At 51.1% G+C, this 23,024-nt stretch overlaps 1 protein-coding gene across 2 annotated transcripts in view; it reads right to left on the bottom strand.

Moving 5' to 3' along the window:
* Positions 1 to 22,330, bottom strand: part of TESC (tescalcin) — a 46,809-nt gene extending 24,479 nt beyond the window's left edge. For both annotated transcript variants that reach the window (XM_004429940.3, XM_087424147.1), the window contains exons 1-2: positions 22,178 to 22,330; positions 3,460 to 3,529 (exon numbers count right to left, since the gene is read on the bottom strand). In XM_004429940.3, the coding sequence (XP_004429997.1) occupies positions 3,460 to 3,529; positions 22,178 to 22,235 (128 nt within the window). In that variant the 5' untranslated portion in view covers positions 22,236 to 22,330. The remainder of the gene's footprint in view (positions 1 to 3,459; positions 3,530 to 22,177) is intronic.
* Positions 22,331 to 23,024: the final 694 nt, after the last annotated feature.

The following is a 23,024-nucleotide window of genomic DNA, read 5'->3' as shown; positions in this document are numbered from 1 at the left end:
TTCCTCACTTCATTGCTCATTCATTCATTCATTCATTCAATCAACCATTCCCAGAACATTTGCTGTTACAAGCCCCAGACTCAGCACTAGGGCCAGAGAAAAAGAGAGGCCCGGTTCCTGTCTCCCAAGGGGCCAACAGTCTGTTAGGGGAGGGGGTTGGGGGGACAGTTATAATTCTGTGCTGTGAATGTTGGGATGGGGCACCCAGGAGGAGGGTATGGGGGTGCAGGGGCAGGAGGGGTATCTTGGAGGAAGTGGTGTCCACATTGAGACCTCAGCAAAGCATCTTCAGGGGCCAGCATCTGAAGACCTGGGTGGGCTCCAGCTAGAGCATGGACATGACCTGGAGGGCATTGGGGAGCCCCCGAGGGCTGGGGAGCAGGGGCCGCTCACTGGGTCTAGGCAGACATGCTCAGGGCTCTTGCGAGGGCAGGTGTGGAAGGGCGATGTATATGGTGGTCCTGGGGTGGGCGTGCAGGAGAGGGGCGGACGGGGTCCAGGGAGGGCGGCAGAGCCAGCGGCTCACCTTCCTCAGCCCCGGCCTGGCCTCTGAGCCGCACGTGGGCCGCTCAGCGCCCACAGGGGTGCAGCCCCCCCACCCAACCCTGGAGGGCCCAGTGGGTGCTGTCCTCGGTGCTGGGTAAGGCCCACCTGACCGCGACCACCCCGCTTGTTAGAAATGCAGAGTCCCAGTCCCTGCTCCAAACCTGTGAGCCAAAACGTGCATTTTAACCAGGTTCCCAGGTGACTCACACCCACACTCGCACCCACCATCTGCGGGGGAGGCAGAAACAGATGCTTAAGACACCTGAGCACCACAGGGAAGAAGTAATGGGGCCTTGAGAGCCTGGCAGGGCGCCCATCTGGTCTGGGGGGAGGGGCCATACAGACTTTCCCGAAGAAGTGCCATTTCTGTGGAGACCTAACAGATGTGCTGGATTTGGTCAGAGAGAGATGTGGGGAAAGATGGGGGCTACAGGCCTGAGGAGAACGAGGAGGTCTGAGCTCTCTGACGGACCTCCCAGGCCAGGTGGCGGGGGACCGGGGGGCTCAGGCTGTTGGTGGGGGACAGAAACTAGCAGCATCTGCTGGGCTCTAACTATGATCCAGGCACCGTGCTCGCCAACCCAGGACCGCGAGACTCAGGGTGCGGTCCAGGGACCCGCAGCATCGCTGCGGGTCAGAAATGCAGCGTCTCAGGCCCCACCCCAGCCCCGCTGAAGCCAAACCTGCATTTTAGCAAGATTCTCAGGTGATTCGAGCACACACTCAAGATGGAAGGAACTGGTGTAGGACCCATCATTTCAGTACATCCTTGCAAAGGCCCATGAGGGGCCCACGAGGGGCTCAGATGCTGGAAGCTCAGAGTGGGAGGGGCCTCCTATGGCACTGCAGCCACTGCCTCACTCAGCGCCTGCGCTCCCCACCTCCACTCCCACCCAGGAACAGAGGGCACCACTTGGGCATCTCAAGGAGGGTCCTCACAACCTCACAAACAAGTGGAATGAGGGCAGTCCCGTCTGCCAAATGCCAAGGAACCCAACTCAGAGCAGAATCGTCCTGCAGGCATCTGCTCATTTTTAAAGCAAAGCAAATCCCAAATGACCGTGCTCACTCTACAGATGAGGGGACAGGCTCAGAGAAACAAAGCAGCTAGTCCAAAGCCACACAGCCAGTGATACAGAGGATTCAAATACAAGTGGTTTCCCAAGTCTGGGTTTTTGCCTCTGCTTCCTCAAGTCTGAAAATTAAACGCACGTGGAATTTGAACCTAAAGCCTCTCCCCAGCCGAGACCCACAGACCCCAGACCCATAACAACGAGAAGCCCAAGGCGGCTTATTAAGGGGTTGGGGGTGCAGCTTGCTGGAAAATTATCTTGAGAAAGGGGGCTCCGCCTTCACACACGCCCCACCCTGAGCTGCCTGGTGGTCGTGTCCACTGGTGCAGGTTCTGAGCACCTGGCACAGAGCACGTGCCCCTGAACTGCTGCAGGAAGGAAGGAAGGATGCCCTTGACACGTCCACATTCCAATATCCAGCGTGCACAGGTGTCACCTCCTGTTGCACCTCGAGGTGCTCAGCTGAGGTGTTCCCACCTTGCACCCCTTCCTCAGCCCACGGCCCCAGGAGGCCCACCTTGCCCTGGGAACCACTCCACCCTCCAGCCCCGCCCCTAGCTGGTGACCCAGCCCACTCCCTCACAGCTCTGGGACAAAACAATTTGCATTTCTGGCCCCTGGCCATGGTGATTGGCTCAGACCTGGTCACATGACCCGCATGAGAGCCAATGAGAAGCAGGTGACTTTTTGCGGGGCTGGGCTCTCTCTCCTTCGTGGGGCTTGGTGAGCCAGATGCATGGAATTAAAGGTGTAAATCCTGATTGTCTCTATTTCTGCCTTGGACACAATCCAACTGAGACCAGAGACCACAAGAACCTTGAGACCACCAGGATCTGAGCTCTGGAAGTGGATGCTTTGAGAATACCAGGCACTGGATTAACAACGTGCCTTTGTTTAGACAAGAGAAAGTGGCTATTTACATGTCAGTTTCCATAAAACTAGGGTGAAACTTAAATCTGTTTACTAAAAAGAAGGAGGTTTTCCCGCACTATTAGAAGGTTTGTTTTAAAGTTCCAAGACCGTAACCTTGAGACTCTGAATGTTTATTTTAGGAAACTACATCTGTTAGAAAGTTTGCAGTAGAGCACTGTCCACTTTGGGTTGGAAACTTCCATAATTCAACTGGAAGCTTCCTCACCAACTTTGTGATGATCAGCTGGCTGACCAGGACATCGCACTCACCTTGTTCTAAATAACTCAATCACATCTAAGACTGAACACACTCCCCTAGAAAAAGGGACACAGTTCAAGGCATTCCTGCTCATAAAAAAGTAACCTACACAGCTTCTAAAAGATTAACGTTAAAAACGCAATGTGGGATCTTTCTTGACAGAAATCTGAGGCTTCCGCCCACCCTCTTGTCTAAGCCTGGAACTAGCATCGCAGAGGAAGCAGAGTCAAGAGATGGGGCCTCATGACAACATAGGAGCCCCTGAACTGGACTGCCCCACACTGACTCATCTTTGGGTGCCCAGCAGTGGGCATGATCCTGGCATGTAACAGGTCCTCAATATGTGTCTGAGATTCCAAGCACAGAGGCCAGAAGCATGTTCCATTTGAGAAGTCAGAGCAACGTAGGGGCGGCTGCCTGGCTCTTCATCCTGCCCCTTGTCTTCACTCTAATTATAATTTTCTGGTCCTAATAGAAACAGATGTGGCTCTTGCCCTCTGAGGTGAGAACATCTTGTCTAGAAGGGACCAGAATTAAAACAACTACAGGTTTGCCTCAGGCAATGGGGCAACCCAGGGACCACCGTGCCCTCAGGGAAAGAGACAAATGGACAGAGACATCCCCAAGGGCTACGACCGGCCCAACGCCAAACCCAGCTGCAGATCTTACCGAATGGTGGGCTGGTCTCCACTCAGCTGCTTAAACCTCCGGTGGAGCTGCTCGATCTGGTCTGATGAGACTGAGGAGGAGGAGAAAGAAAGAAAACAAGAGAGAGAAGGACATCATTGACCACTGAACTCACTCCCACAGGGAGGCTGGAGACATCCTTCTGCCTCATCCCCCATCCTGTTCCGTTTGTTCTCATGCCGTCTCCCCCCGTGGCAAAACCGAGCACGGGAGGAAGAAGCAAAGGGTCTCCCGTTCTTCCTGGTAATGCAGCTCTGGGGTCATTCGTGCTGCCTCCCTTAGCAGTAATACAACTATTCCTAGATTCAACAGCTCCTGGGACAGGACAGACGTGAACCAGTTTATTTTCTCCTTCCCCAGCTCACTAAAGAGATCATATCTGCTTGTCTGACTTTCTGCCCTCCATTCCTGAAGATGGCTGTTTTCCTAGCTGAGAAAGGAGCTTTGTGCAGTCATATAGTGAGAGGCAGAGGAGTAGGGAAGGGGAGAAATGATGAGGCTGGTGCTGGAAGTGACTTGGGAGCCTAGTGAGAAATGTACGGGGAATCTGCTGCAGCAAGAGAAGTGGAAGGGAAAGATAGAATTTTGAGAACTGCCTCTGTGGACGATGCATTTAGATTCCCCCAACAGTTTTAGAAAACCTAAGTAGAGGAGTTTTTTTTAATGATCATTTTTGGCTGGTGGGCCATGTTTCCTCCACAGCCAAGACTGGACCTTCTGGGCTCCAGGTTTTATAAGGGTTCCACCCTCACGTGAGTGCTGATTTTATGAAACACACAGTATTAATGCTCGTAGGCACCTTCTCACTTCATCCTCAAAACAACCCTATGACGGAGTCGTCTTGTCTTTGTCTTATAATTTGAAAACTGCAGCTCAGAGTGGTGACGATCACACAACCATAAGTGGCAGAGCTGGGATTCAGTCCCAAGTCTGCCCAACTCCAAAGCCCGCCCTCATCCGCTACACAGTATGTCCTGTTCGTCCAGATTCTCCTGGTGTTCAAGGCCTGAGGTCTGGTTCCTGTGGACTACATACTGTTCAGGCAAAACCTTTCAAAACAGTGGTTGGGCTGGGGAATAGCTGTCTCCCCCACAACCCTCTCAGCATTTCTCACCCCTTAACACCTTTTCTCCTCTTGTTCCAGAGGCAACTCATTTCTGGGGCCAACTTGTCACCTTACTTCATGTTCATTTGGGGGGCCTCAGGCCCAAAGCTGTGAACCCTTCAAGAATCTGCAGCTCAGAATTCTCGAGCCTCCCTAGAAGCTGTTGTTGGCTAGAAAATACTCATTATGACCGCCGACCGGTACTGAGGGCTCGCTATGTGTCAGGTGCACATCTCCACGCATTAGCTCATCTCTTTCTCACCACCCTGGGAGGGGGCTGTATCCCCATGTTACAGATGTAGAAACTGACACTCAGAAAGTTTGGATAACCACTGCGGGAAATTACCACCTTTCTGGAGGAAAACATGGCCATTTATATTACATGTATGTCAGCAAGGACATTCACATACTCGCTGGCCCAGCAATTCCACTCCTAGGTACGTATCCAACAGAAACGGAGGCTCATGCTCACTAGAAGATATGTAGAAGGATGTGCATGTCAGTGCGATTTTAATAGCCCCAAACTGGAAGCTACCCAAATGCCAAGCCATGGCACAATAAATTGTTCAAGTGTGGTATATTTAAACAATGGAATAGTATACAGCAATGAAAAGGAACAGACAATATGTGCAATAACTTGGCTGGGTTTCAAAAATATAATAACAAGCAAAAGAAACCAGACCTGAAAGAGCACATACTTTATATTTCCATTTACATCATGTTCAAAAACAGGCACAACTCACCTACAGTGTTAAAAGTCAGGATAAAAAGACTATGTATTGTATGATTTCAACTCTATGACATTCTGGAAAAGGTAACACTATGGAGACAGTTACAAGATCAGTGGTTGCCAGGTGTTGAGGGGCAAGGGATGAGCAGGCAGAGTACAGATTTTTAGGGCAGTGAAATTATTCTGTATGATACTATCATGGTGGATACATGTCATTGTACATTTCTCCAAACCTGTAGAATGGACAACACCCAGAGTGAACCCTAGCGTAAACCAGGGACTCTGGGTGATATGATGTATCAATGTAGGCTCATTGATTGTAACAAATGTCCCACTCTCGTGCGGGATGTTGATAGCAGGGGAGGCTGTGTATGTGTGGGGGTAGAGGGTATATGAGAACCCTGTACCTTCCCCTGAATTTTGCTGTGAACCTAAAACTGCTCTAATAATAATAAAGTCTTAATTAAAAAAAAAAGTCAGGATAGTGGTAATCCTTGATGAGGGGGTAATTTGAATGCAGCACAAGGGGGCAAGAGGGGCCGGCTTCTGGGTACTGGGAATGTTCTTTCTTGATCCAGGAGCAAATTACACAGATGTGTCCTCAGAACCTTCACAGAACCATATGGATCAGAAAAGACAGATCTACTTTTCTGTATGTGCTATTGCAATAAAAAGTTTACTTAAAAAATTCAGTAATTCTACTTGGCAAGAATTTATGTTGAAAAAAATAAATCCAGCAGGTACAAAGAGATGAATACATACATGTGTTTACCTCTGCATTCTTTATAACAGCTTAAAAGCTGGACTTAACCTAAGTGCTCACCAATGACAGATGGGTCACTTTATGGTATGTTTAGCCAGTTGAAAAGAAGTATGCTACCTTTAAAAGTGACACTGTATATCTGACCTGGAAATGCATTCTACACATAATGTTGTCCACAAACAGCTTTCTAGAAAAACAGCATGACCGCATGTTAGGGAAAATATATAAATATAGACAAATGTATATAAGTAATGAAAGAAAATTTGGACTTGATTTTCCCCAAAATAATAGCAATTCTCTCTCATAAAGGGATTAAGGACTTTTTTTGTTTTGCTTTGATATATCTATATTTTCCAAATTTTCTCTAATACACAAAGTATATTTATTAGTCATGTAATGAATATTTTAAGCACACAATATGGTCCATTTGGGATTGTCAAGGGATCTCAAAAACATTGTTACTGGTGAATCATTCATTGGCTAAGTGCCATGTCCCGGGCACACGTGTTTTATTGAATCCTTTCCATGACCCTATGAGGGACAGGTTATTCCCATCTTACAGAAGAACAAACTGAGGCTCTGAGGAGCTAGGTAACTTGCTCAAGGTCCCTAAACTTGAAAGAGGCAGACCCAGGATTTAAACCCAATTTGTCTGGCAGAACATGTGTGGGGTTTTGTTTGGTTTTCTGTTTGTTTGCTGGGTTGGTTTTTTTTTTTTTTACTGACCCCCCACACTGCCTCCCTTTGGGTGATCACAGGCGGTTCCCAGCTCTAACCTGCCGATTAAAAAAATACACTGATCTGATGAGAAATAATGATCAGAAATTACAGCCAAACACATGGTGCTCCTAAACCACGTCTATCGGAGATGAGTTACCTTGAAAACACCGTGCGAAGCGAAGGAGGCCAGTCACAAGGGCCACACATTGTATGATTCCATTTGTATAAAATGCTCAGAGAGGCACAGCCACAGAGACGGAAGGTAGAGAGTGGTCGCCTGGGGCTGAGGGAGGAGAATGGGGAGTCTCTGCTAAGAGGTACCGAGTTTTTTGGGGGGGGGATGAAGATGTTCTAAAATTAGATAGCGGTGATGGTTGCACAACCCTGTGATTATACTAAAAACTACTCAGTACAGTACACTTCAAATGGGTGAAACATATGGTATGTGAGTTACATCTCAATAAAGCCATTAAAAGAATAAATTACATGCATAATCATGACAACCACCATAGTCAACATTAATTCAGCATTTACTGTGTCCCGGGCACTATGCTCAGCTCTTTTTTTTTTTTTCCCCTCCCCAAAGCTCCAGTACATAGTTGTATATTCTAGTTGTAGGTCCTTCTAGTTCTTCTATGTGAGCTGCTGCCACAGCATGGCTACTGACAGACAAGTGGTGTGGTTCTGCGCTCGGGAAGCGAACCCAGGCCGCTTAAGCGGAGCACGCTGAACTTTAACCACGAGGCCGTCAGGACTGGCACTCAGCTCTACTCTTGCTAAGCCCTGGCTGCTATAACCCTCTCGTCAACCCCATCAGGTCGGCACAGTTTTATCCCCATTCTAGAGATGGGGACACGGAGACTTGCCCAAGGGCGCGCAGACAGAAAGAGGAGCATAAATTAGAAACCATCAGCGTCCCGGTTTCTCTAAGGAGGCGTTTCCAGCTAATTGCATCCAAAGTGCACACACACTCACACACGTGCATGCACACACACACGTGCACACCCCTTCCGTCATGCCTGATTAAAGCAGAGGGATTAGGGAGACAACCTCCCACCTCTGGTCCCCTCTTTTCACACCCAAATCCCCAGAGCCAGGAGCTCAGTGCTCAGCTTAGGTCGGGCTCCTCAGCCTCAGTAACTGGAGGAAAGAATGTCTGAGGCCTCAGGAACTGACTTTCAAAACACCTCACCCACCCTCAGCTCCGGCCCCCGGGCTGACCCTGGGCAGCTGATAACACGTGTGGCTGTGTCACACACCCAGGACTGTGCCAGGCCCTGTCTCTGGTCCCTGGGATGGAAGCTTTCCCACATTCCCTGCTCCCCACTCTGAGCCCTTTCTCCAGGCCCCCGTGAGGTCACAGTTGCCATGGGGACGAGGGGCCGACAGGCTGCCTTGGTGCCTGGCATCTGGACCTCGTTCAAAGTCTTTGGTTTTAGATTTCAACCTGAGGGAAATGCACACCCTTCCACTCGACTGGTGGGAGTTTAAATGGCCCAGCCTTTAGGGGGCTGACTTGTCCCTTTGTATCAAAAGCTTTAAAAAAAACTGTACACCTGTGCTGCCCAACAGGACCAGCCACATGTAGCTACTAAGCCCTTGAAAGCTGAGATGTGCTGACGTATAATACACACCAGCTTCCAAAGACTTAGTACAGAAAAGAATCTGTCTCTGTAAACTGTCTCAATAATTTCTATATTGACTATATGTTGAAATAATATTTTAGATAAAATGGGTTACATAAAATATATTATTAAAATTAATTTCACCTGTTTCATTTTTTTAATGTGGCTACTAGGAGATTTAGAATTACATATATAGCTCCTAGAAAATTTAGAATTATTACATTTGTACTGGGCAGTGCTGGTATATGTGCTTTGAACCAGTCACCTGATCCCTAGGAACAGATCCGAGGAATTGAGACAAGTATACAGAGATACACAGATAAAAATAATCACTGTTGCCCGTTTAGAACAGTAAAAAATGGGGGAGATGCTGAGCCACAGGAAACTGGATAAAGAAATCCTGGTACCTCCTGCAGACAGAATACTACACAGCCTTAAAAAATATTTTCAAAATATTTAGAACACAGAAAAATGTTCATGGCATATCTACATGGAAAAACCAGCAGACTACAAGATTTCATTTATATGAAAGTTCATACTGATATACACATACACATACTGATTGACAGGAAAGGATTTAAAACCTTTTGTAAATTGTTTCCAGATGACAGAATTACAGGACATGTCTCTCCTCTCCCCTCTCCTCTCTCTTTTGTGCTTATCTGTCCTTTTAACTTTTCTGCAATTAACAGGGATACTTGTGTAATCATATGTAAAATTTAAAAATTTTAACCGTGATGGCTATAATGAAAACTAAAACAGAAAATGACAAGTTTTGGTGAGGCCATGGAGAAAGTGGAAGTCTCCTGCATCGCCAGTGGGAATGTAAAAGATACAGCCACTTGGAAAACAGTTTGGTGGTTCCTCAATAAATTAAACATAGATTTAGCAAACAATCCAGAAATTCCACTCCTAGGTATATACCCAAGATAAATGAAAACGTGCGTCCACACAAAAACCTGTAAACAAATGTTCCTAGCAGCATTACTTAAATTATTCATAGCCAAAAGTGGAAACACCCCAAATGTCCATCAACAGATGAATGGATAAACAAAAGGTGGTCTATCTGTACAATGGAATATTTAACCATAAAAAAGAATAAGTATTGATCCATGCTACAACATGGATGAACCTTGAACACGTGATGAAAAGTGAAAGAAGCCAGACACGAAAGGGCACATAGCGTATGATTGTATTTACATGAGATGTCCAGAGAAGGCAAATCTACAAGCACGGAAGTAGATCTAGGGGCTGGGGTGGGGTGGAGTGGTTGCTAACGGATATGGGGACTCTGTCTGGCCCTGGCCTCACCCGTCAGGCTGCGGGGCGAGCTTGCAGCCGCGCCATGGCTAAGAAGGGGTGGCCTGCGGGAAGAGAGTCACATGGACCAGGGGGTCAGAGACAACCCTCAAGAAGGAGGAGGCAGGAAGACACTGGGGGCAGAGAAATGGGCCTGGAATCCCCCTTGAGGTCCAGCCTCCGTCGCCTGACTCGGGAGGAAATGGAGCACCAGCAGGGGCTCACGTCCATTACGGAGTGGTCGGGACTACTCAAGCCTCTATTCCCAGGGGCCCAAGCCTGGTGGCGAGGGACACGCAAACTATCACTTGCTCCTTCAGCATCCATGCTGGCTCTCAGAGGTATGGGGGCCCGATGGACTTCCCCATGGCCCACCTGTGTCCACTCAACCCTCTGACAGATGCGCCCACCATTCATGAAGAGACACTTACTGGGCACCTCTGGCTTGCTAGGCACTTGCTAGATGCTGGGGATGCAGATGCAAAGGGCAGAGCCCTCATCTACTGGAAACGCATGTCACCTCGCTGGGATCCAGGGTAATAAATGTGGTGTCAGCTTGCCAAGCGACACTGAGTTTGGAGTGGGGCTTCCAGTCCATGGGGATGGGGTGGGAGGTGATGCCCGATGGGACCTTGGAGGCTGAGGGCCGGGCTGGGGAGGGCATGGCTGGCAGAGTGGAAAGAGCTTAGGGAGACCCAAGTTCTGGAGCAGGGTGGAAGGCAGACGAGGAACAGGGGAGCACGGGGTGGGTGGGGGTGGTCGCACATGTCGGCATTTAGACTGCACCCTGAGCTTAGGTAGGATGCTAAGGCAGGGAACAAGATCCCGTGTGCCTCGAGACGGAATGGAGGGTGGATGTGGATGATGGGGCTGATAACCTGCTGAGAGGCTGCAGGTGTAGCAGCCCAGGGGGATTGGGGGGAGGCAGGAGCCGGGTAGGGGCTCAAGACCCAGGTGGAAGAAGCAAGAGCAGCTGCAAGCATGCTCGTTGCTCTCTGCAGGGGCTCCCCAGGGCCCACCCTGTCTCCCCCAGTGGTGCCAGCCTGGATGCAGGCCCCAGGACACCAAGTGGCATCACTGGGAAGGTCTCAATGGCTTCCAGGGCCCCCAAAGCTCTCCCGCTCACCATGTCCCAACAGAATGGCCAAGACTCACCCCAAGCATCAGCTGAAGTCCCGGAACACAGAGGTGAGCCAGGCCAGGCGGGCAGAAAGGCGAGCTAAGAACATCGCCAGTTCAGCCCCAGCGTCACCTCCTCCTAAACTGTCTCCCTGAGGCTGCTGCCGCCTCCTCCTCCTCCTCCTCCCTGGTGATGCAGAGATAATAATAGCACCACCCTCACGAGGCTGTTCACATGAGGAAAACAATCAAAATCACAGACACACTGTGCACAATCACCAAAAGGTGGGAACACCCAGATGTCCGTGAGCTGGTGAATGGAGGAACAAAATGCGGAATATCCACACAATGGAACATTATCCACCACAAACAGGAACGAAGCACTGACACCTGCTACAGCACGGATGAACCTTGAGAACATGATGCTCGGTGAAAGAAGCCAGACACACAAGGCCACTATCGTACGCTTCCATTTATATGAAGAGGCAAATCCATAGAGACAGAAAGGAGATTAATGGTTGCCAGGGGCTGCGGGCTGGGAGATAAGAGTGACTGCTAGTGGGCATGAAGTTTCTTTTGGGGGTGATGAAGATGTTCTGGAAATATACTGGTAATGTGTGTACAACACTGTGAATGCATTTAATGCCACCGAATTGTATGCCTTAAAATGGTTAAGATGGTAAATTTAATGCTATGTGCATTTTGCCCTGATTAAAAAAAAATCACATACTCCTTTGGCACTGGACCTGGCGGAGGAGCAGGAGACACTGGAGTTGCCATGAGTGTCACGATGCCCCTAAAGCAATAATCCCGTGGTACCGCCTCGGCTCTTGAGCCGGCTCCAGGCTGGGGAGGGAAGAGGCAACTTGTTGTGTGCCACCTGGGGCTACAGCCAAAGCAATGACTAATCCTGGGCCTCGGGAGGGAGAGCAGAGGGCCGGGCCTCCGCAGCCTGGAAGGGACCCACCCTCGCACGCCTGGTGCAAGCAAAATGCTCCACGGTGCTGGGTCTTGCTTCTCTCTTTGACCTGCCCATTGTGTATGCATTACAGACCACGCCTCACTGCCGGAACTTTAAGATAAAATAAACCAAAGATGTACCTGGGTGCACCTGGCCTTGAGAAGGAAGTTATCAACCCAATTCTATTCTCTGAAGCAGCAACAAGAAGATGAATTGCTGGCTTTTATCCAGCACCTCTAAAGGCTTTTCATGCAAACTTCAACCCACTTTGCAAATGCGAAAGCAGAGGAATTCCTGGTAGGAGCTGCCCCAGGCCCACACCAGCATGGGGATGGCATTTATCTTAATCTCAGGTACAGAGGGTGTCCTTAGGATCGCTGTGGGTTTTTTCTACGCAGAATGAAGCTTCTGATTCTCAAGATTGGAAGGGAAGCAGGGACAGAGTGAAGTGACTTGACTTGAGAAAATCTCCTCCTCTCATGAGCAATGAGACAACTTGGAAAGCTGTCAGAGTGGGCGAGCATGACTCTCAAAATCACACAGTCTGTACTCTGCACATCCACACTCACCTCCCCCCAGCTATGCTCGGGTCTTTCCACTTGCCTTACAGCAGTAATGATAACCGCCACGTGGAACGTTCACTCAGAGGCAGGAACTACGCCAAATGCTTGGCATACCTTATCTTATTTAGTCCCATAACAGTGCCCGCCTCTTAGGGTGGTTATCATACCCATTTTACAGATGAGGAAGCTGAGTCTCAGAGAGGCCAAGTTACTTGCTGAAGGTCACACATGAGTGGCAGAACTGGGATTTGAACCCGGGGCTGTGACTCCAGAATCTGTTCTAATCACCGGTTGCTATGCTGTATGCCAAAACTGAGACGTGATTGGGACAATGAATACATATCATTTATGTAACTCAAGAGACAAAGAGGTCTCCATTTTAATAAAAAGACTAAAGAGGAGGAAAGGAAAAAACAAAGTCAATCAGGAAAGATCTGGAGAGTGGGCGTCTTTCAGAGCATCTAAGGAACTTCTTTTCACATCCTTCCAGAACCTATCTTCAGCTCCTGATTTATGCTGAGGCCAAACCAAGTGGAGATGGGCTTACCGAAAGTACCGGGGCTTATTATGGTAGGACATTTAGATAAAGAACTCTAGTTCATTTATATGGAGCTAACACAGACTCTCCATTCCACTACAAATACATAAAGCACTGGATAAAATAAGAAAAAATTAAATAGACCACTCAGCTTGAAAGAAAGGGAAATACCCAAGTGAGGAGGGAACTCAGACCCTGCAGGGTGAGAGTGTCAGGTGCTGCTGGGGTGGCTCAGGGCTATCAGAGGGGTTACAGGCTCAGACAGCTGAGGGCGGGGGGCTTCCAGCCCACTGAGTGACAGAAGTGGCCTTAGGTGTGAGCTAGAACTGAGACTCCTATCAAAACGTGGAGCACAAAGGGCTGCTTCTCCATGTAAGGTGGGCCAGAAAAAGTGTTCCCCACCGGCCCGGAGAATCAACAGGGAAGCTGACTCTGCCAAGGAGGTGTCAGGGCACAGAGAAGAGGGGTAGGCCTCCATGATGAATCAAAACTCTAAGCCTGTGCCATGCACAGCTGAAAAACCCAAACCTCCGTTGTGCAGGAAAGCCAAATTGAGAATTAAGTAAAAAGTGGTTCTAGACCAGAGAAAGCCTTAAGGTAACCAGCACGATAAATGCAGAGCACTGTGTGAGCCCCTTCTATAACCCAGGGCTCTCAAGGGGGGTGGGGTACTTTAGGTAAGCCCATCTCCAGTTGGTTTTGCCTCAGCATAAATCTGGAGCTGAAGATTGTTCTGGAACAATGTGAAAACCAGGGGGAGACAGCCCAAAGATGAGCTCATAATCAAACACCAAAGCACACAAGCAAATGATCCCCAATATGGGAGAATCAGCAGACAATTAACAAGAGCAGTGGTACCCCAGCAAGGTGGAACAGAAGAGACTACATAGTAAGCTTTAAATTATTACAAATAATGAAAGAACAGTGCTCTATGACAAAAGCAATAAATTTGAAAACTCTATAGAACTCATACGATGTTTTTTAAAAGTCATTGGAATTAAAAAACTTAATAGTCAGGTTAAGGCAGCAAAGACGTAACAGCTAAAGAGAGAATTAGTGAACTGGAAGACAGACCTAAGGAAATGATTCGGACTACAGCACCGAGCAATAAAAAGATAGAAAATATGAAAGAAAGGTAAAGAGGCATTCAGGACAGACATATGGTCCAACATATTTCTAATAGGAATTACTGAGGAAGAAGATAAAGAGAAAGGAAAAAGATAATATTTCCATGATGAAAGACATGAGTTGTCTGTAGAATAAAACAGCATAACACATTCGCAGGCAGGATAAATAAAATAAATCCACACCAAGACACAGCATAGTACAAAAACACGAACAACAAAAATTTAAAAACAGAGGAAAAAAAGCAGATTTCTACAAAGAAATATCAATTAGACAAAAGAGCTGACTTCTCAACAGCAACAAGAGACCAAAAACAAAGAGAAAATATGCAGCAACCTCAAATTTTATACCCAGCCAAATCATCATCTGTGTGTGCTGGCAAAATAAAGACATTTTCAGATAAAGGTGACAACTCAGAGTCTCACTGAAAAATCTAGGGAAAGGTGTATTATTAAGAAGAAAACTAGGGGCTGGCCCAGTGGCATAGAGGTTAAGCTTGTGCACTCCACTTTGGCAGCCTGGGGTTCGCAGGTTCAGATCCCAAGCATGTACCTACGCACCGCTCATCAAGCCATGCTGTGGCAGTGTCCCATATACAAAATAGAGGAAGATGGGCACATCTTAGCTCAGGGCCAGTCTTCCTCAGCAAAAAGAAGAAGATTGGCAACAGACGTTAGCTCAGGGCCAATCTTGCTCACCAAAAAAAAAAAGAAGAAGAAAACTAAATATATGAGGAAGAACAGTTGCAAGAATTAATAGTATCTGCATAAAACAATAATAACAACCAATAGGTAGGTTTTAAAAGTAAAGAAAAAAATACTAGAGTGATACAAATTAAAGTATTTTAAGGTCCCTTGAGCACAAGGGTAAGATAATTAACTTTAGGCATATCAAAGATGGCAGACATGTTAAAAATGGAATGGATTACTGAAGAAAGTTACAGAATGCCCTTAAAAAGGAGAAATGTAACCAGCTTCTGAAAGGTTTATAATCAAAATGATTAGTACCTGCCAACAACTATTGAACACTTACAATGTGTCAAGAGCTTTACTCCCATTTTACAGATGAGGGAACTGAGTTTCAGGGAGGCAAAGTTACTTGCCTAGACAGTACAAGGCAGCAATGTGATTCAAACCCACATCTCTCTGCTGGTCAAGGCCAAGGAGGTGGGAGGCCACTGTGCACCCAAGTGGGACTCTGGCTAAGGTCTCGGGGGATGCAGGTGAGGACAAGAGAACCCCTGAGAACTACCAACTGGGTGCTCCCTCGGGGTTCTTTGATCACTGGGACTCTGGCATGAACCGCCTCACAACCTCAGCACCCCGGGAAAGTCGTTCACTGTAGCCGCCTTCTCTTTCCATCACTGTCTAGGACTCAGCCACGCCAACAGTGCTGGTGTCTCCTGCTGGCCACCTGCCCTCCCTCCCAGAGGCACCTGGGCCCTGAGACCTGACCGCTCTTTCTCGCCTCCTAGGGAGCTGTGCCGAGAACGGAAGACCCACTTCTGACAGCCTGCCCGTCCACAAAGGTCACACCACTGGGACAACAAAGGCCTTTTTGTCCTAGTGCTTAAGGTGGCTGCCACCACCAGCAGAAATCACCCTCTCGACCTTCTGGCATTATGAATTAATAATAAAGTTGGAGCCAGCGACAGGATGCACGGCAGGACCTTGGTGATGCGTCCTCCCGGTCACCTTGCCCACTCTCACCAGCACGGGCAAGCAGAGGCCCGCCTTATCTTCCCAGAGCAGCGGGCACTTGTGAGCCGAAAACACCGCGTTCCCTCGGCTTGAGATAATAGACACTGAAGTGCTTTGCAAAAGGAAAGGCATCTTATCAACAGGCGAGGTATTTTGTCTGTCTGATTGGGCAGTATGGCGTATCTGAGTGTTGATTAAATTCTGTGCTGCATTCTGGGGGCCACTAACTCACAAAAAAATGACCTGCCAGGGTGGGGGGGTAGGGGGGAGGCAAGAAAGAAAGATGTGTGAGAGATCTAATTACTACTACTCCGTGGAGCTAGGAAGACTTGGGGGGGATTGCCAATTGCTTTCACACAGAGAACACACAATTTCTTCTTCTGAAACAGACGGGAGCCACCCTGTAAGACCCCAGGAAATGGAGGAGGTGGCACATCCCTACCTCTCCCTCCCAGAACTTCCCAGCCCCCTCGCACTGCCCATCATGGAGCCTCCCCCACCCAAGGGTAGCTCACAATTCTAGAACCTTCCACATCACCCAGAGCCAATCCTATCAGCCTTGAGGCCCGATTCTCCTCTTGCCAACTTAGTAAACGAGTGGGTGGAACACAATTAACGAGGTCATGGGGTAACAGTGTCGCCTCTCCCACATATACAGGCTCTTCGAGTCGCAGTCTCCATCACGTGGGTCTACGTGACACAGGAGAAGTAGTTTCTGCTTGCACTTGAAAAAGAGGCAACCACTAAAAGGCCTGGTTTTGAGTTTGGGTTCCACGCTCAGCACCGAAGTGACCTTGAACAGTCACTTGGCATATCTGAGCCTCAGTTTCCTCATCTGTAAACTAGTCACAAAAGTCCCATTGGGCTCTTACGAGGATGGGAAGATGACTGACACCAAGTGCCCCAGAAAGAGCAGGTCCAAGGTGGAAAGGGTCCACTTGGGCCTTCCTCCCATGGTCTCGGCCACTGTGCCCAGGACGCCAGACCAGCGCCCCCAGGGCCTGCCCCGAGTGCTCAGCCTGCGGGCACCGGGCCTCCGTGGGCCTCACAGACATGTTCCTTCCTCCCCAGCCAGTTTTTCATTTTCCTAAAAAGATGTAAGTGCTTTTATTATTTTCTTATTGAAGTATGATTTACATACAGTGGATACATTTTCACTGTTTTGAGACCTGATGAGTGCTGGGGGTCTACTTCCCCCAGAGCCACACAGACACAATTCTGCATCCTATTTCGTGGGGTTTAGAGACTCCCCAAGCATCCCAGATTAAAAGCCACAGTCCACCCCAGAGGAAGTGGAGAGGGGCCGGGTAGGGTTTGATGTCTGTTTAGCTTAATATGTCCCGGCGGCCGACAGGAAGACCACAGCGGCCCTGGCCGGCCCGCCCTCGCCCCTGAGCTTCTGAGCTTCTGGAGGGCAGGGAAGGTGTCTGGCCCACCTGGGTATCCAGTGCCTGGAACACGGTGGACATGGCGAATGTGCCGAGGCCGTGGTCCGGGGCCGCTTGAAGACTATAACCCAACGGTATTGCCCAGGGCGAGAATCCAGCGGAACACGCAGTGCCACCCCCACCAGCCGGCCTGGCCCACACAGGCTTCCCCGCATCTCTGGCTCCCTCCCCAAATGGTGAGTAAGGTCTAGGGGTCAGACCAGGAACTGATACCCCACTCTACTTCTCAGCGGCCTGTGGCCTTGGGCAAGTCACACCATCTCTTGAGCCTCAATTTCCTCATCCATAAAATGAGAAATCCCCAGTATTCCCGGGAACTGCATGGATCAGCATTCGGCAGATGACAAGCTCTTGACAAACATTAGTTATTACCATTATGAGGTCTGAACTGTAGATCTGGGAGATTGTTTTCTCGCCTCCCTTCTGGCAGCTTCTTGGCATCTACACAGACATGCCTGTGGAGCTGTTTTGGAGCCTGAAGGAAAAAATAGACCCTCGACCTTTCCCAGAATCCTCCTCTTACTTCCTTTCCAACTCCAGGAGCAGGCACGGATCGGGGGGGCAGGAAGTGGCCACCTCCAGGCCAGCGCAAGGTAGTGAAGGGGAACGGGCTCTGCTAAGTGATTCCTAAGCAGCCTTTCTTCCTGCCCAGGGCCCATTTCACACCTCGGGACGCACACTGGGCCTGGCTCCATTCCTGCCATGGAGGGAGCGTCAGAAGGGCCAGCTCACCACTCACACACACAACCAGGGTGCCTTCGCTTGGGTTTTTTTATTTTTTTCCCCCAAAGCCCCAGTAGATAGTTGTATGTCATAGCTGCACATCCTTCTAGTTGCTGTATGTGGGACGCGGCCTCAGCATGGCCGGAGAAGCGGTGCGTCGGTGCGCCCCTGGGATCCGAACCTGGGCCGCCAGCAGCGGAGCACGTGCACTTAACCGCTAAGCCACGGGGCCGGCCCTCGCTTGGGTTTTTAATACAAATTTTAACAATCTAGGTAGCCAGCTTTCTTGCTTAGAAAAGATGATTGGAAATACCTGTTTCTGTTTTAAATCAATCAGTGAGACTCTCACAGGCAGGGGGAGGTGGGTGTACAGACCTGAGGATGACCTGCGTGGGCGAGTCTGTGCTCAGGCCTATTTTTGGGGGGCTGGCTCAGTGCTGAAGCCAAGGGGGTGCATGGCATGGGGAGGGAACCAGAGATGCCAGGAGGGCTGGCCAGGCCAAGGCCGGCTGATGGGGTGGCACTAGGTTTCCTACTGGACACGCGCTCCTGGGCAGTACTCCACGGGTTATCAAGTCCCCAGGCTCATGAACCTCTTGTGTTCTGAGTACCACACGCTACATACAAAGGTGAACAAGACACATTCTCCCCGCTCGCAGGGAGCTCCAAGTTTCGAGAGGGCGGCAGATGACAAAGCCAATGATAACATGGTGCGATGTGTGCTATTACGGGAGGGAATGCAGGGCCTGCGGGAGGCCCGGGGACGGACATTTAACCCACAAAGGCTGGACGGAGTGTAGCCAGGGATGGCTTTCTGGAAGGGAGCCACAAGAGCTAAGCTGAGCCCTGACCGATGAGGAGCCTTGGCTTCATAAAGAGACAGTGTTAAGAGGAAATGTTTACAACCTTAACCTGGGTGGTGGTTAGAGAAGTATTCCCATATGCAAACACCGAACTGTCCACAGTCAAATGAAGAGTGCTCCAGGCAGAGGGAACAGCTTGTGCAAGGGCCTCCAGGTGAGAGAAATATATGGGCAGGCTGTTCCTACCCCCTCTGGGTTCCTAGAAATCGGAGGCAACTACACACAGTGAAAACAGAGAGGTGGCAGGATAGTGGCCTTGGGGATCTGGGGATCTCCTACTCCTCCACTTATGAGCCGTGGCACTGCAGGCAAGTTGCTTTACCCCTCCGAGCCTCAGTTTCCCTTATCTGTAAAATGGCCATATTATCACCTTCCCTGGAGGGTTATTAGAAGATTCCAGGAGAGTGCATGCAAAGTGATCGGCACAGAGCCTAGTGCTCAAGGAATGATGTCAACCATCACCATCCTACGCTCGCCCTGCTCATCGTTTCTGGATGGAGTCCTCAGGAAGGCACCAGGCTGATTCTTCAAATCAGGGACCACCTTGATGCTCAGAGAGGCGAGGGGAGCCCAGCAACCCTGTGGGCACAGCCTGCTCTCTGGCTGCCCTGGCCCTAGGCTCTTCCCCCATCTCAGGGATGCTTCCCAAGGGTTCTGCCCAGCCCTCAGGATCCTGGGAGCCGATGTTCCCATGCCAAGCCGAGTACTTCACATATAGATACATACATACATCATCTTATTGATGGGGGCACTGATGCTCAGAGAGGTCGAGACTTGCTTATGCTCATGAAGCTGGTAAGAGTGACACAAAGCTTTAACTCTTAGCTGTGGCTTAGAGTGACCAGGCCATACAAATGTGTTTAAAGCATGGCCAATAATACTCAACACTTTACATACATTCTCTCATTTACTCCTTCCCAACAATTGGGAGGAAGGTATGGCTACTATCCCCATTTTACAGTGGATGAAATTGGGGCACACAGAGCATAAATGACTTGCCCAAGTCCACGTACCTAACAAGACCCCTTAAATCGGGGTCCTGCCACTACCTGAGCCCTGATTATGGCTGTGTCCTCATCGCATACAATTCTCATTTGTTGTCCTCAACTCTTTCCTGCCCAGGGCCTTTGCACGTGCTGTGCCCTCTGCCCGAAATGCACTTTCCACTGATTTTCACGTAGCTGTCTCCTTATTTGGATTTCTGCTCCATTATCACCTCCTCAGAGAGGCCCCCCTGGTCCACCCTAAAGACTTGTTTCACCATCTCTCCCCCAGCTCTCATGCCACTGTATTGTATCTTGTTCACAGAGCTTGACACCTATGGGGTGATTTGTTTATGCTGTGTGCCTGCCCTCAGGAACATCAGCCTCTCTGGGTCACCTCTAAATCCCCAGCTCCTGGTCGATAAACACTTGCTGAATGGGTAAAAGTGTCCAGACTGTGCCACCCTTTCAGAAGACTACGGGGCACCTTCTACCTACTTAGAATTCGGAGGACTGAAGGTGTTCATCTCCCCCAGTCTGACCTCAGAAGCCCTTCCCTGACCCCTGCAGTCTCCCTTCCCTCTTTAGGGTGTGAAATTTGAGTTCTGGGCAGCAAAACGGGAAGCCACATCAGCCCCTTCTAGGAAAGCTACGGAGCAGGAACGCTCAGTATCTGCCTTCCCCGCGGAGACCGGACCCAGGAAACTGACAAGATTCCCAGCATGCTCTGCGCCTCATCACCTGTCAAACCCACAATGGGGTGGAATTCCCCCTACTGCCTGCTGTGGGCGCTGCCTGAGAGATGGGGCTGGTGGCCAGCCGCCCCTTCCTGGCAGATCCCAGCTACAGAGAACCCCCGCCTCCACCCTGCAGACACCAGGCAGCCAGAGGACACTCAGGAAATAACAAAAGCAGGGGAAACCCAAGAAAGCCCAGGAAAGAGAAATCCTACCTCCTGGCTCACATGAAACCTTGGGGTCGCATCGGACTTGACGAAACTTTTTGAAGAAGTAAAATATTGACACATGGTTCACAACGAAAATATTACAAAGTTCACAGTGAAAAGCTCACTCTCCCTTCATCCCCTCCACCAAATCCCCCAATAAGTATTCATTATTCGTACTTCCTTGTGGCTCCTTCCAGAGCCCTTGATGCCAATAAAGCAGTTCCCAATATATACTCTTAACTCCTTTTTTTAAACAAAAAGGGTTCCATATTTATATACTGCACCACACCCTTTTTTCTCCAGTTGCAGAGTTTTATATCTGTACCTAGAAAGATACACACATATACGTATGTGTATGTATATATACATACACACACACACACACACACACACCAGTTATTAACGGCTTTCTGTAATTTTCACCCAATTCTCCTGGAAAGAGGTGTTTAGATTGGGGGTCAGGAGGGGTCGTCTTTCAGCCCACACACAAAGGCTGGGCCACGCCTCCGGTGATCAACTGCGGACGCTGCACTACACTCAGAGCAGGCGCCAGGAGCCAGCTCCCTCCTGGAAACAGTATCTGCAGCTCCCATTTCTTGAGCATCTCCCAGGTACGAGCAGAACTCCCCTTCCAGAGAGAAGGAAACCGAGGCTCAGAGAGGCAGAGTGACTAGCCCAAGGTGACACCGTCAGGAAGTGGTGCCGGCAGGGCTCACACCCGGTCTGTCCATCACCAAAGCCAGTCAAGCGCGCAGCCCGGCTGGACTCGGGCAGACAGGCGCTTCCGCTGTCACCTGCCTGCGGTCGGCTCGCCCGGAGGTCCGGCCTCCCCGTGCGCCCCGCCCCGGGGCGCGCAGCCTCTGCCGGGGCCGGGGACCGGGGAGCTGGAGGAATGTCGCGGGCGCTGCCTCGCTTAAACCTCCCAGCCACCCGGGGCGAGGGGGGCGCCTGAACCCATTTTACAGACGGAGGACGAAGGGAGGCGCAGAGAGCCCGGCTCACCCGCCTAAGGTCACACGGCCGGGAGCGCCAGAGCCCGGCTCCCACGCGGGTCCCGCCGACTTCAAAACTTCCCGGCCCCTGCGCGCCGTGGAGCCAAACGCCTCTCAGGTGCGGGGCGCGCGCACCAGCGGGCATCCACGGACGCCCGCTCTCCCGGGCCGGGGCGCCCGCCCTGCGCTGGGGGAGCGCGGCCCCGCTCCCTCTCCGGTCCGCAGTCCCCAGGCCCGGGGCTTCCCAGCCAACTCCGAGAGCACCGAAGCTGAGCGGCGCGGCACTTACTCAGCATCGCCGCGGGGCTCCCGGCCGCAGCCTGCCAAGCGGCCGGCGGGGACCCATTTGAAGGAGGGGGAGACTGAGGCGCAGAGAGGGCCAGCTACTCGCCCAAGGTCACACAGCGCGGCGGCGGCGGGCTGGGAGCCCCCGGGCCAGCCAGCCGGCCGGCGGTCCCCGCTCCGGTCCCCGCGCCCGTGCCACGCGGGGTACTCACAGCCGGTCTTGCCCACGAGCTCCCGCACCTCCTCGGACGCGGAGTGGGCAGCGCCCATGGTGTCCGCAGCGGGGGCCCGGGGGCGCGCGTCCCTCGCAGGCCCCGGGCTGGCGTCGCCTGCGCAGCGGCCGGTCCGACCTCGGGTCCAGCGCGGGCCGGGACGCGGGCACCGGTCTCAGCCGCGGTTCCGCGTGGGGCCCCCGCGCGGCCTCTTATAGCGGCGGCGGGCGGCGCGCCGCGGTCCTAGCGCGCGCCGGCTTCGCGCACTGCGGGCAGGGGGAGCGGCCCGCCCGGGGCCGGAAACGGCGGGGAGGGGGACCCAGCAGCCCACCGCCAAGGTTCCTCGGTCCCCAAAGCAGCGGCCGTGCTCGTCGCGCCTCGCCCTTCCGCACCCTTGCCGGCTCTGGAGAGAAGCAGGTGTGAGCAGAGTTGGGGTGTAGGTAGGAGGGCTCCGGCAAAGTGGGAGCCCGGGAGGTTTCCCTGCCCACCTCCACCCCGGTTCCAGCACACATCCTCCTAGACCTCAGGAGGGAAACTCCCCTGGGACAGTGAAGGAAGACGGGAGCATTAATTCGTTCTGTGCTGAACAGCAATCAAGGGAATATAAAAATAGGACTCCAACTTGAATGCGCGTTGGGGGCTCGTTCCACCAAGTCCCCTCCGCCTCCCCAGCACCCTGCTGAAGTGGACACACCCACGTGCCAGACCGGCCCATCCTGGAGGCCCAGCCCAGGAGCTCGGGGTGGCGGTGTTGTCAAATTTTAGGAGCAGGGAGGTCCGCCCCCAGATTCTGACTCAGGCGGGGCCCCCGGGGGGGAGGGTTGCATTTCAGCCAAACTGCCCAAGA

The sequence above is a fragment of the Ceratotherium simum genome, chromosome 35 (assembly GCF_057802395.1).
Source record: "Ceratotherium simum simum isolate JZ-2026a chromosome 35, ASM5780239v1, whole genome shotgun sequence".
Taxonomy (NCBI): domain Eukaryota; kingdom Metazoa; phylum Chordata; class Mammalia; order Perissodactyla; family Rhinocerotidae; genus Ceratotherium; species Ceratotherium simum.
This window is presented reverse-complemented; position numbering and strand designations above follow the sequence as displayed.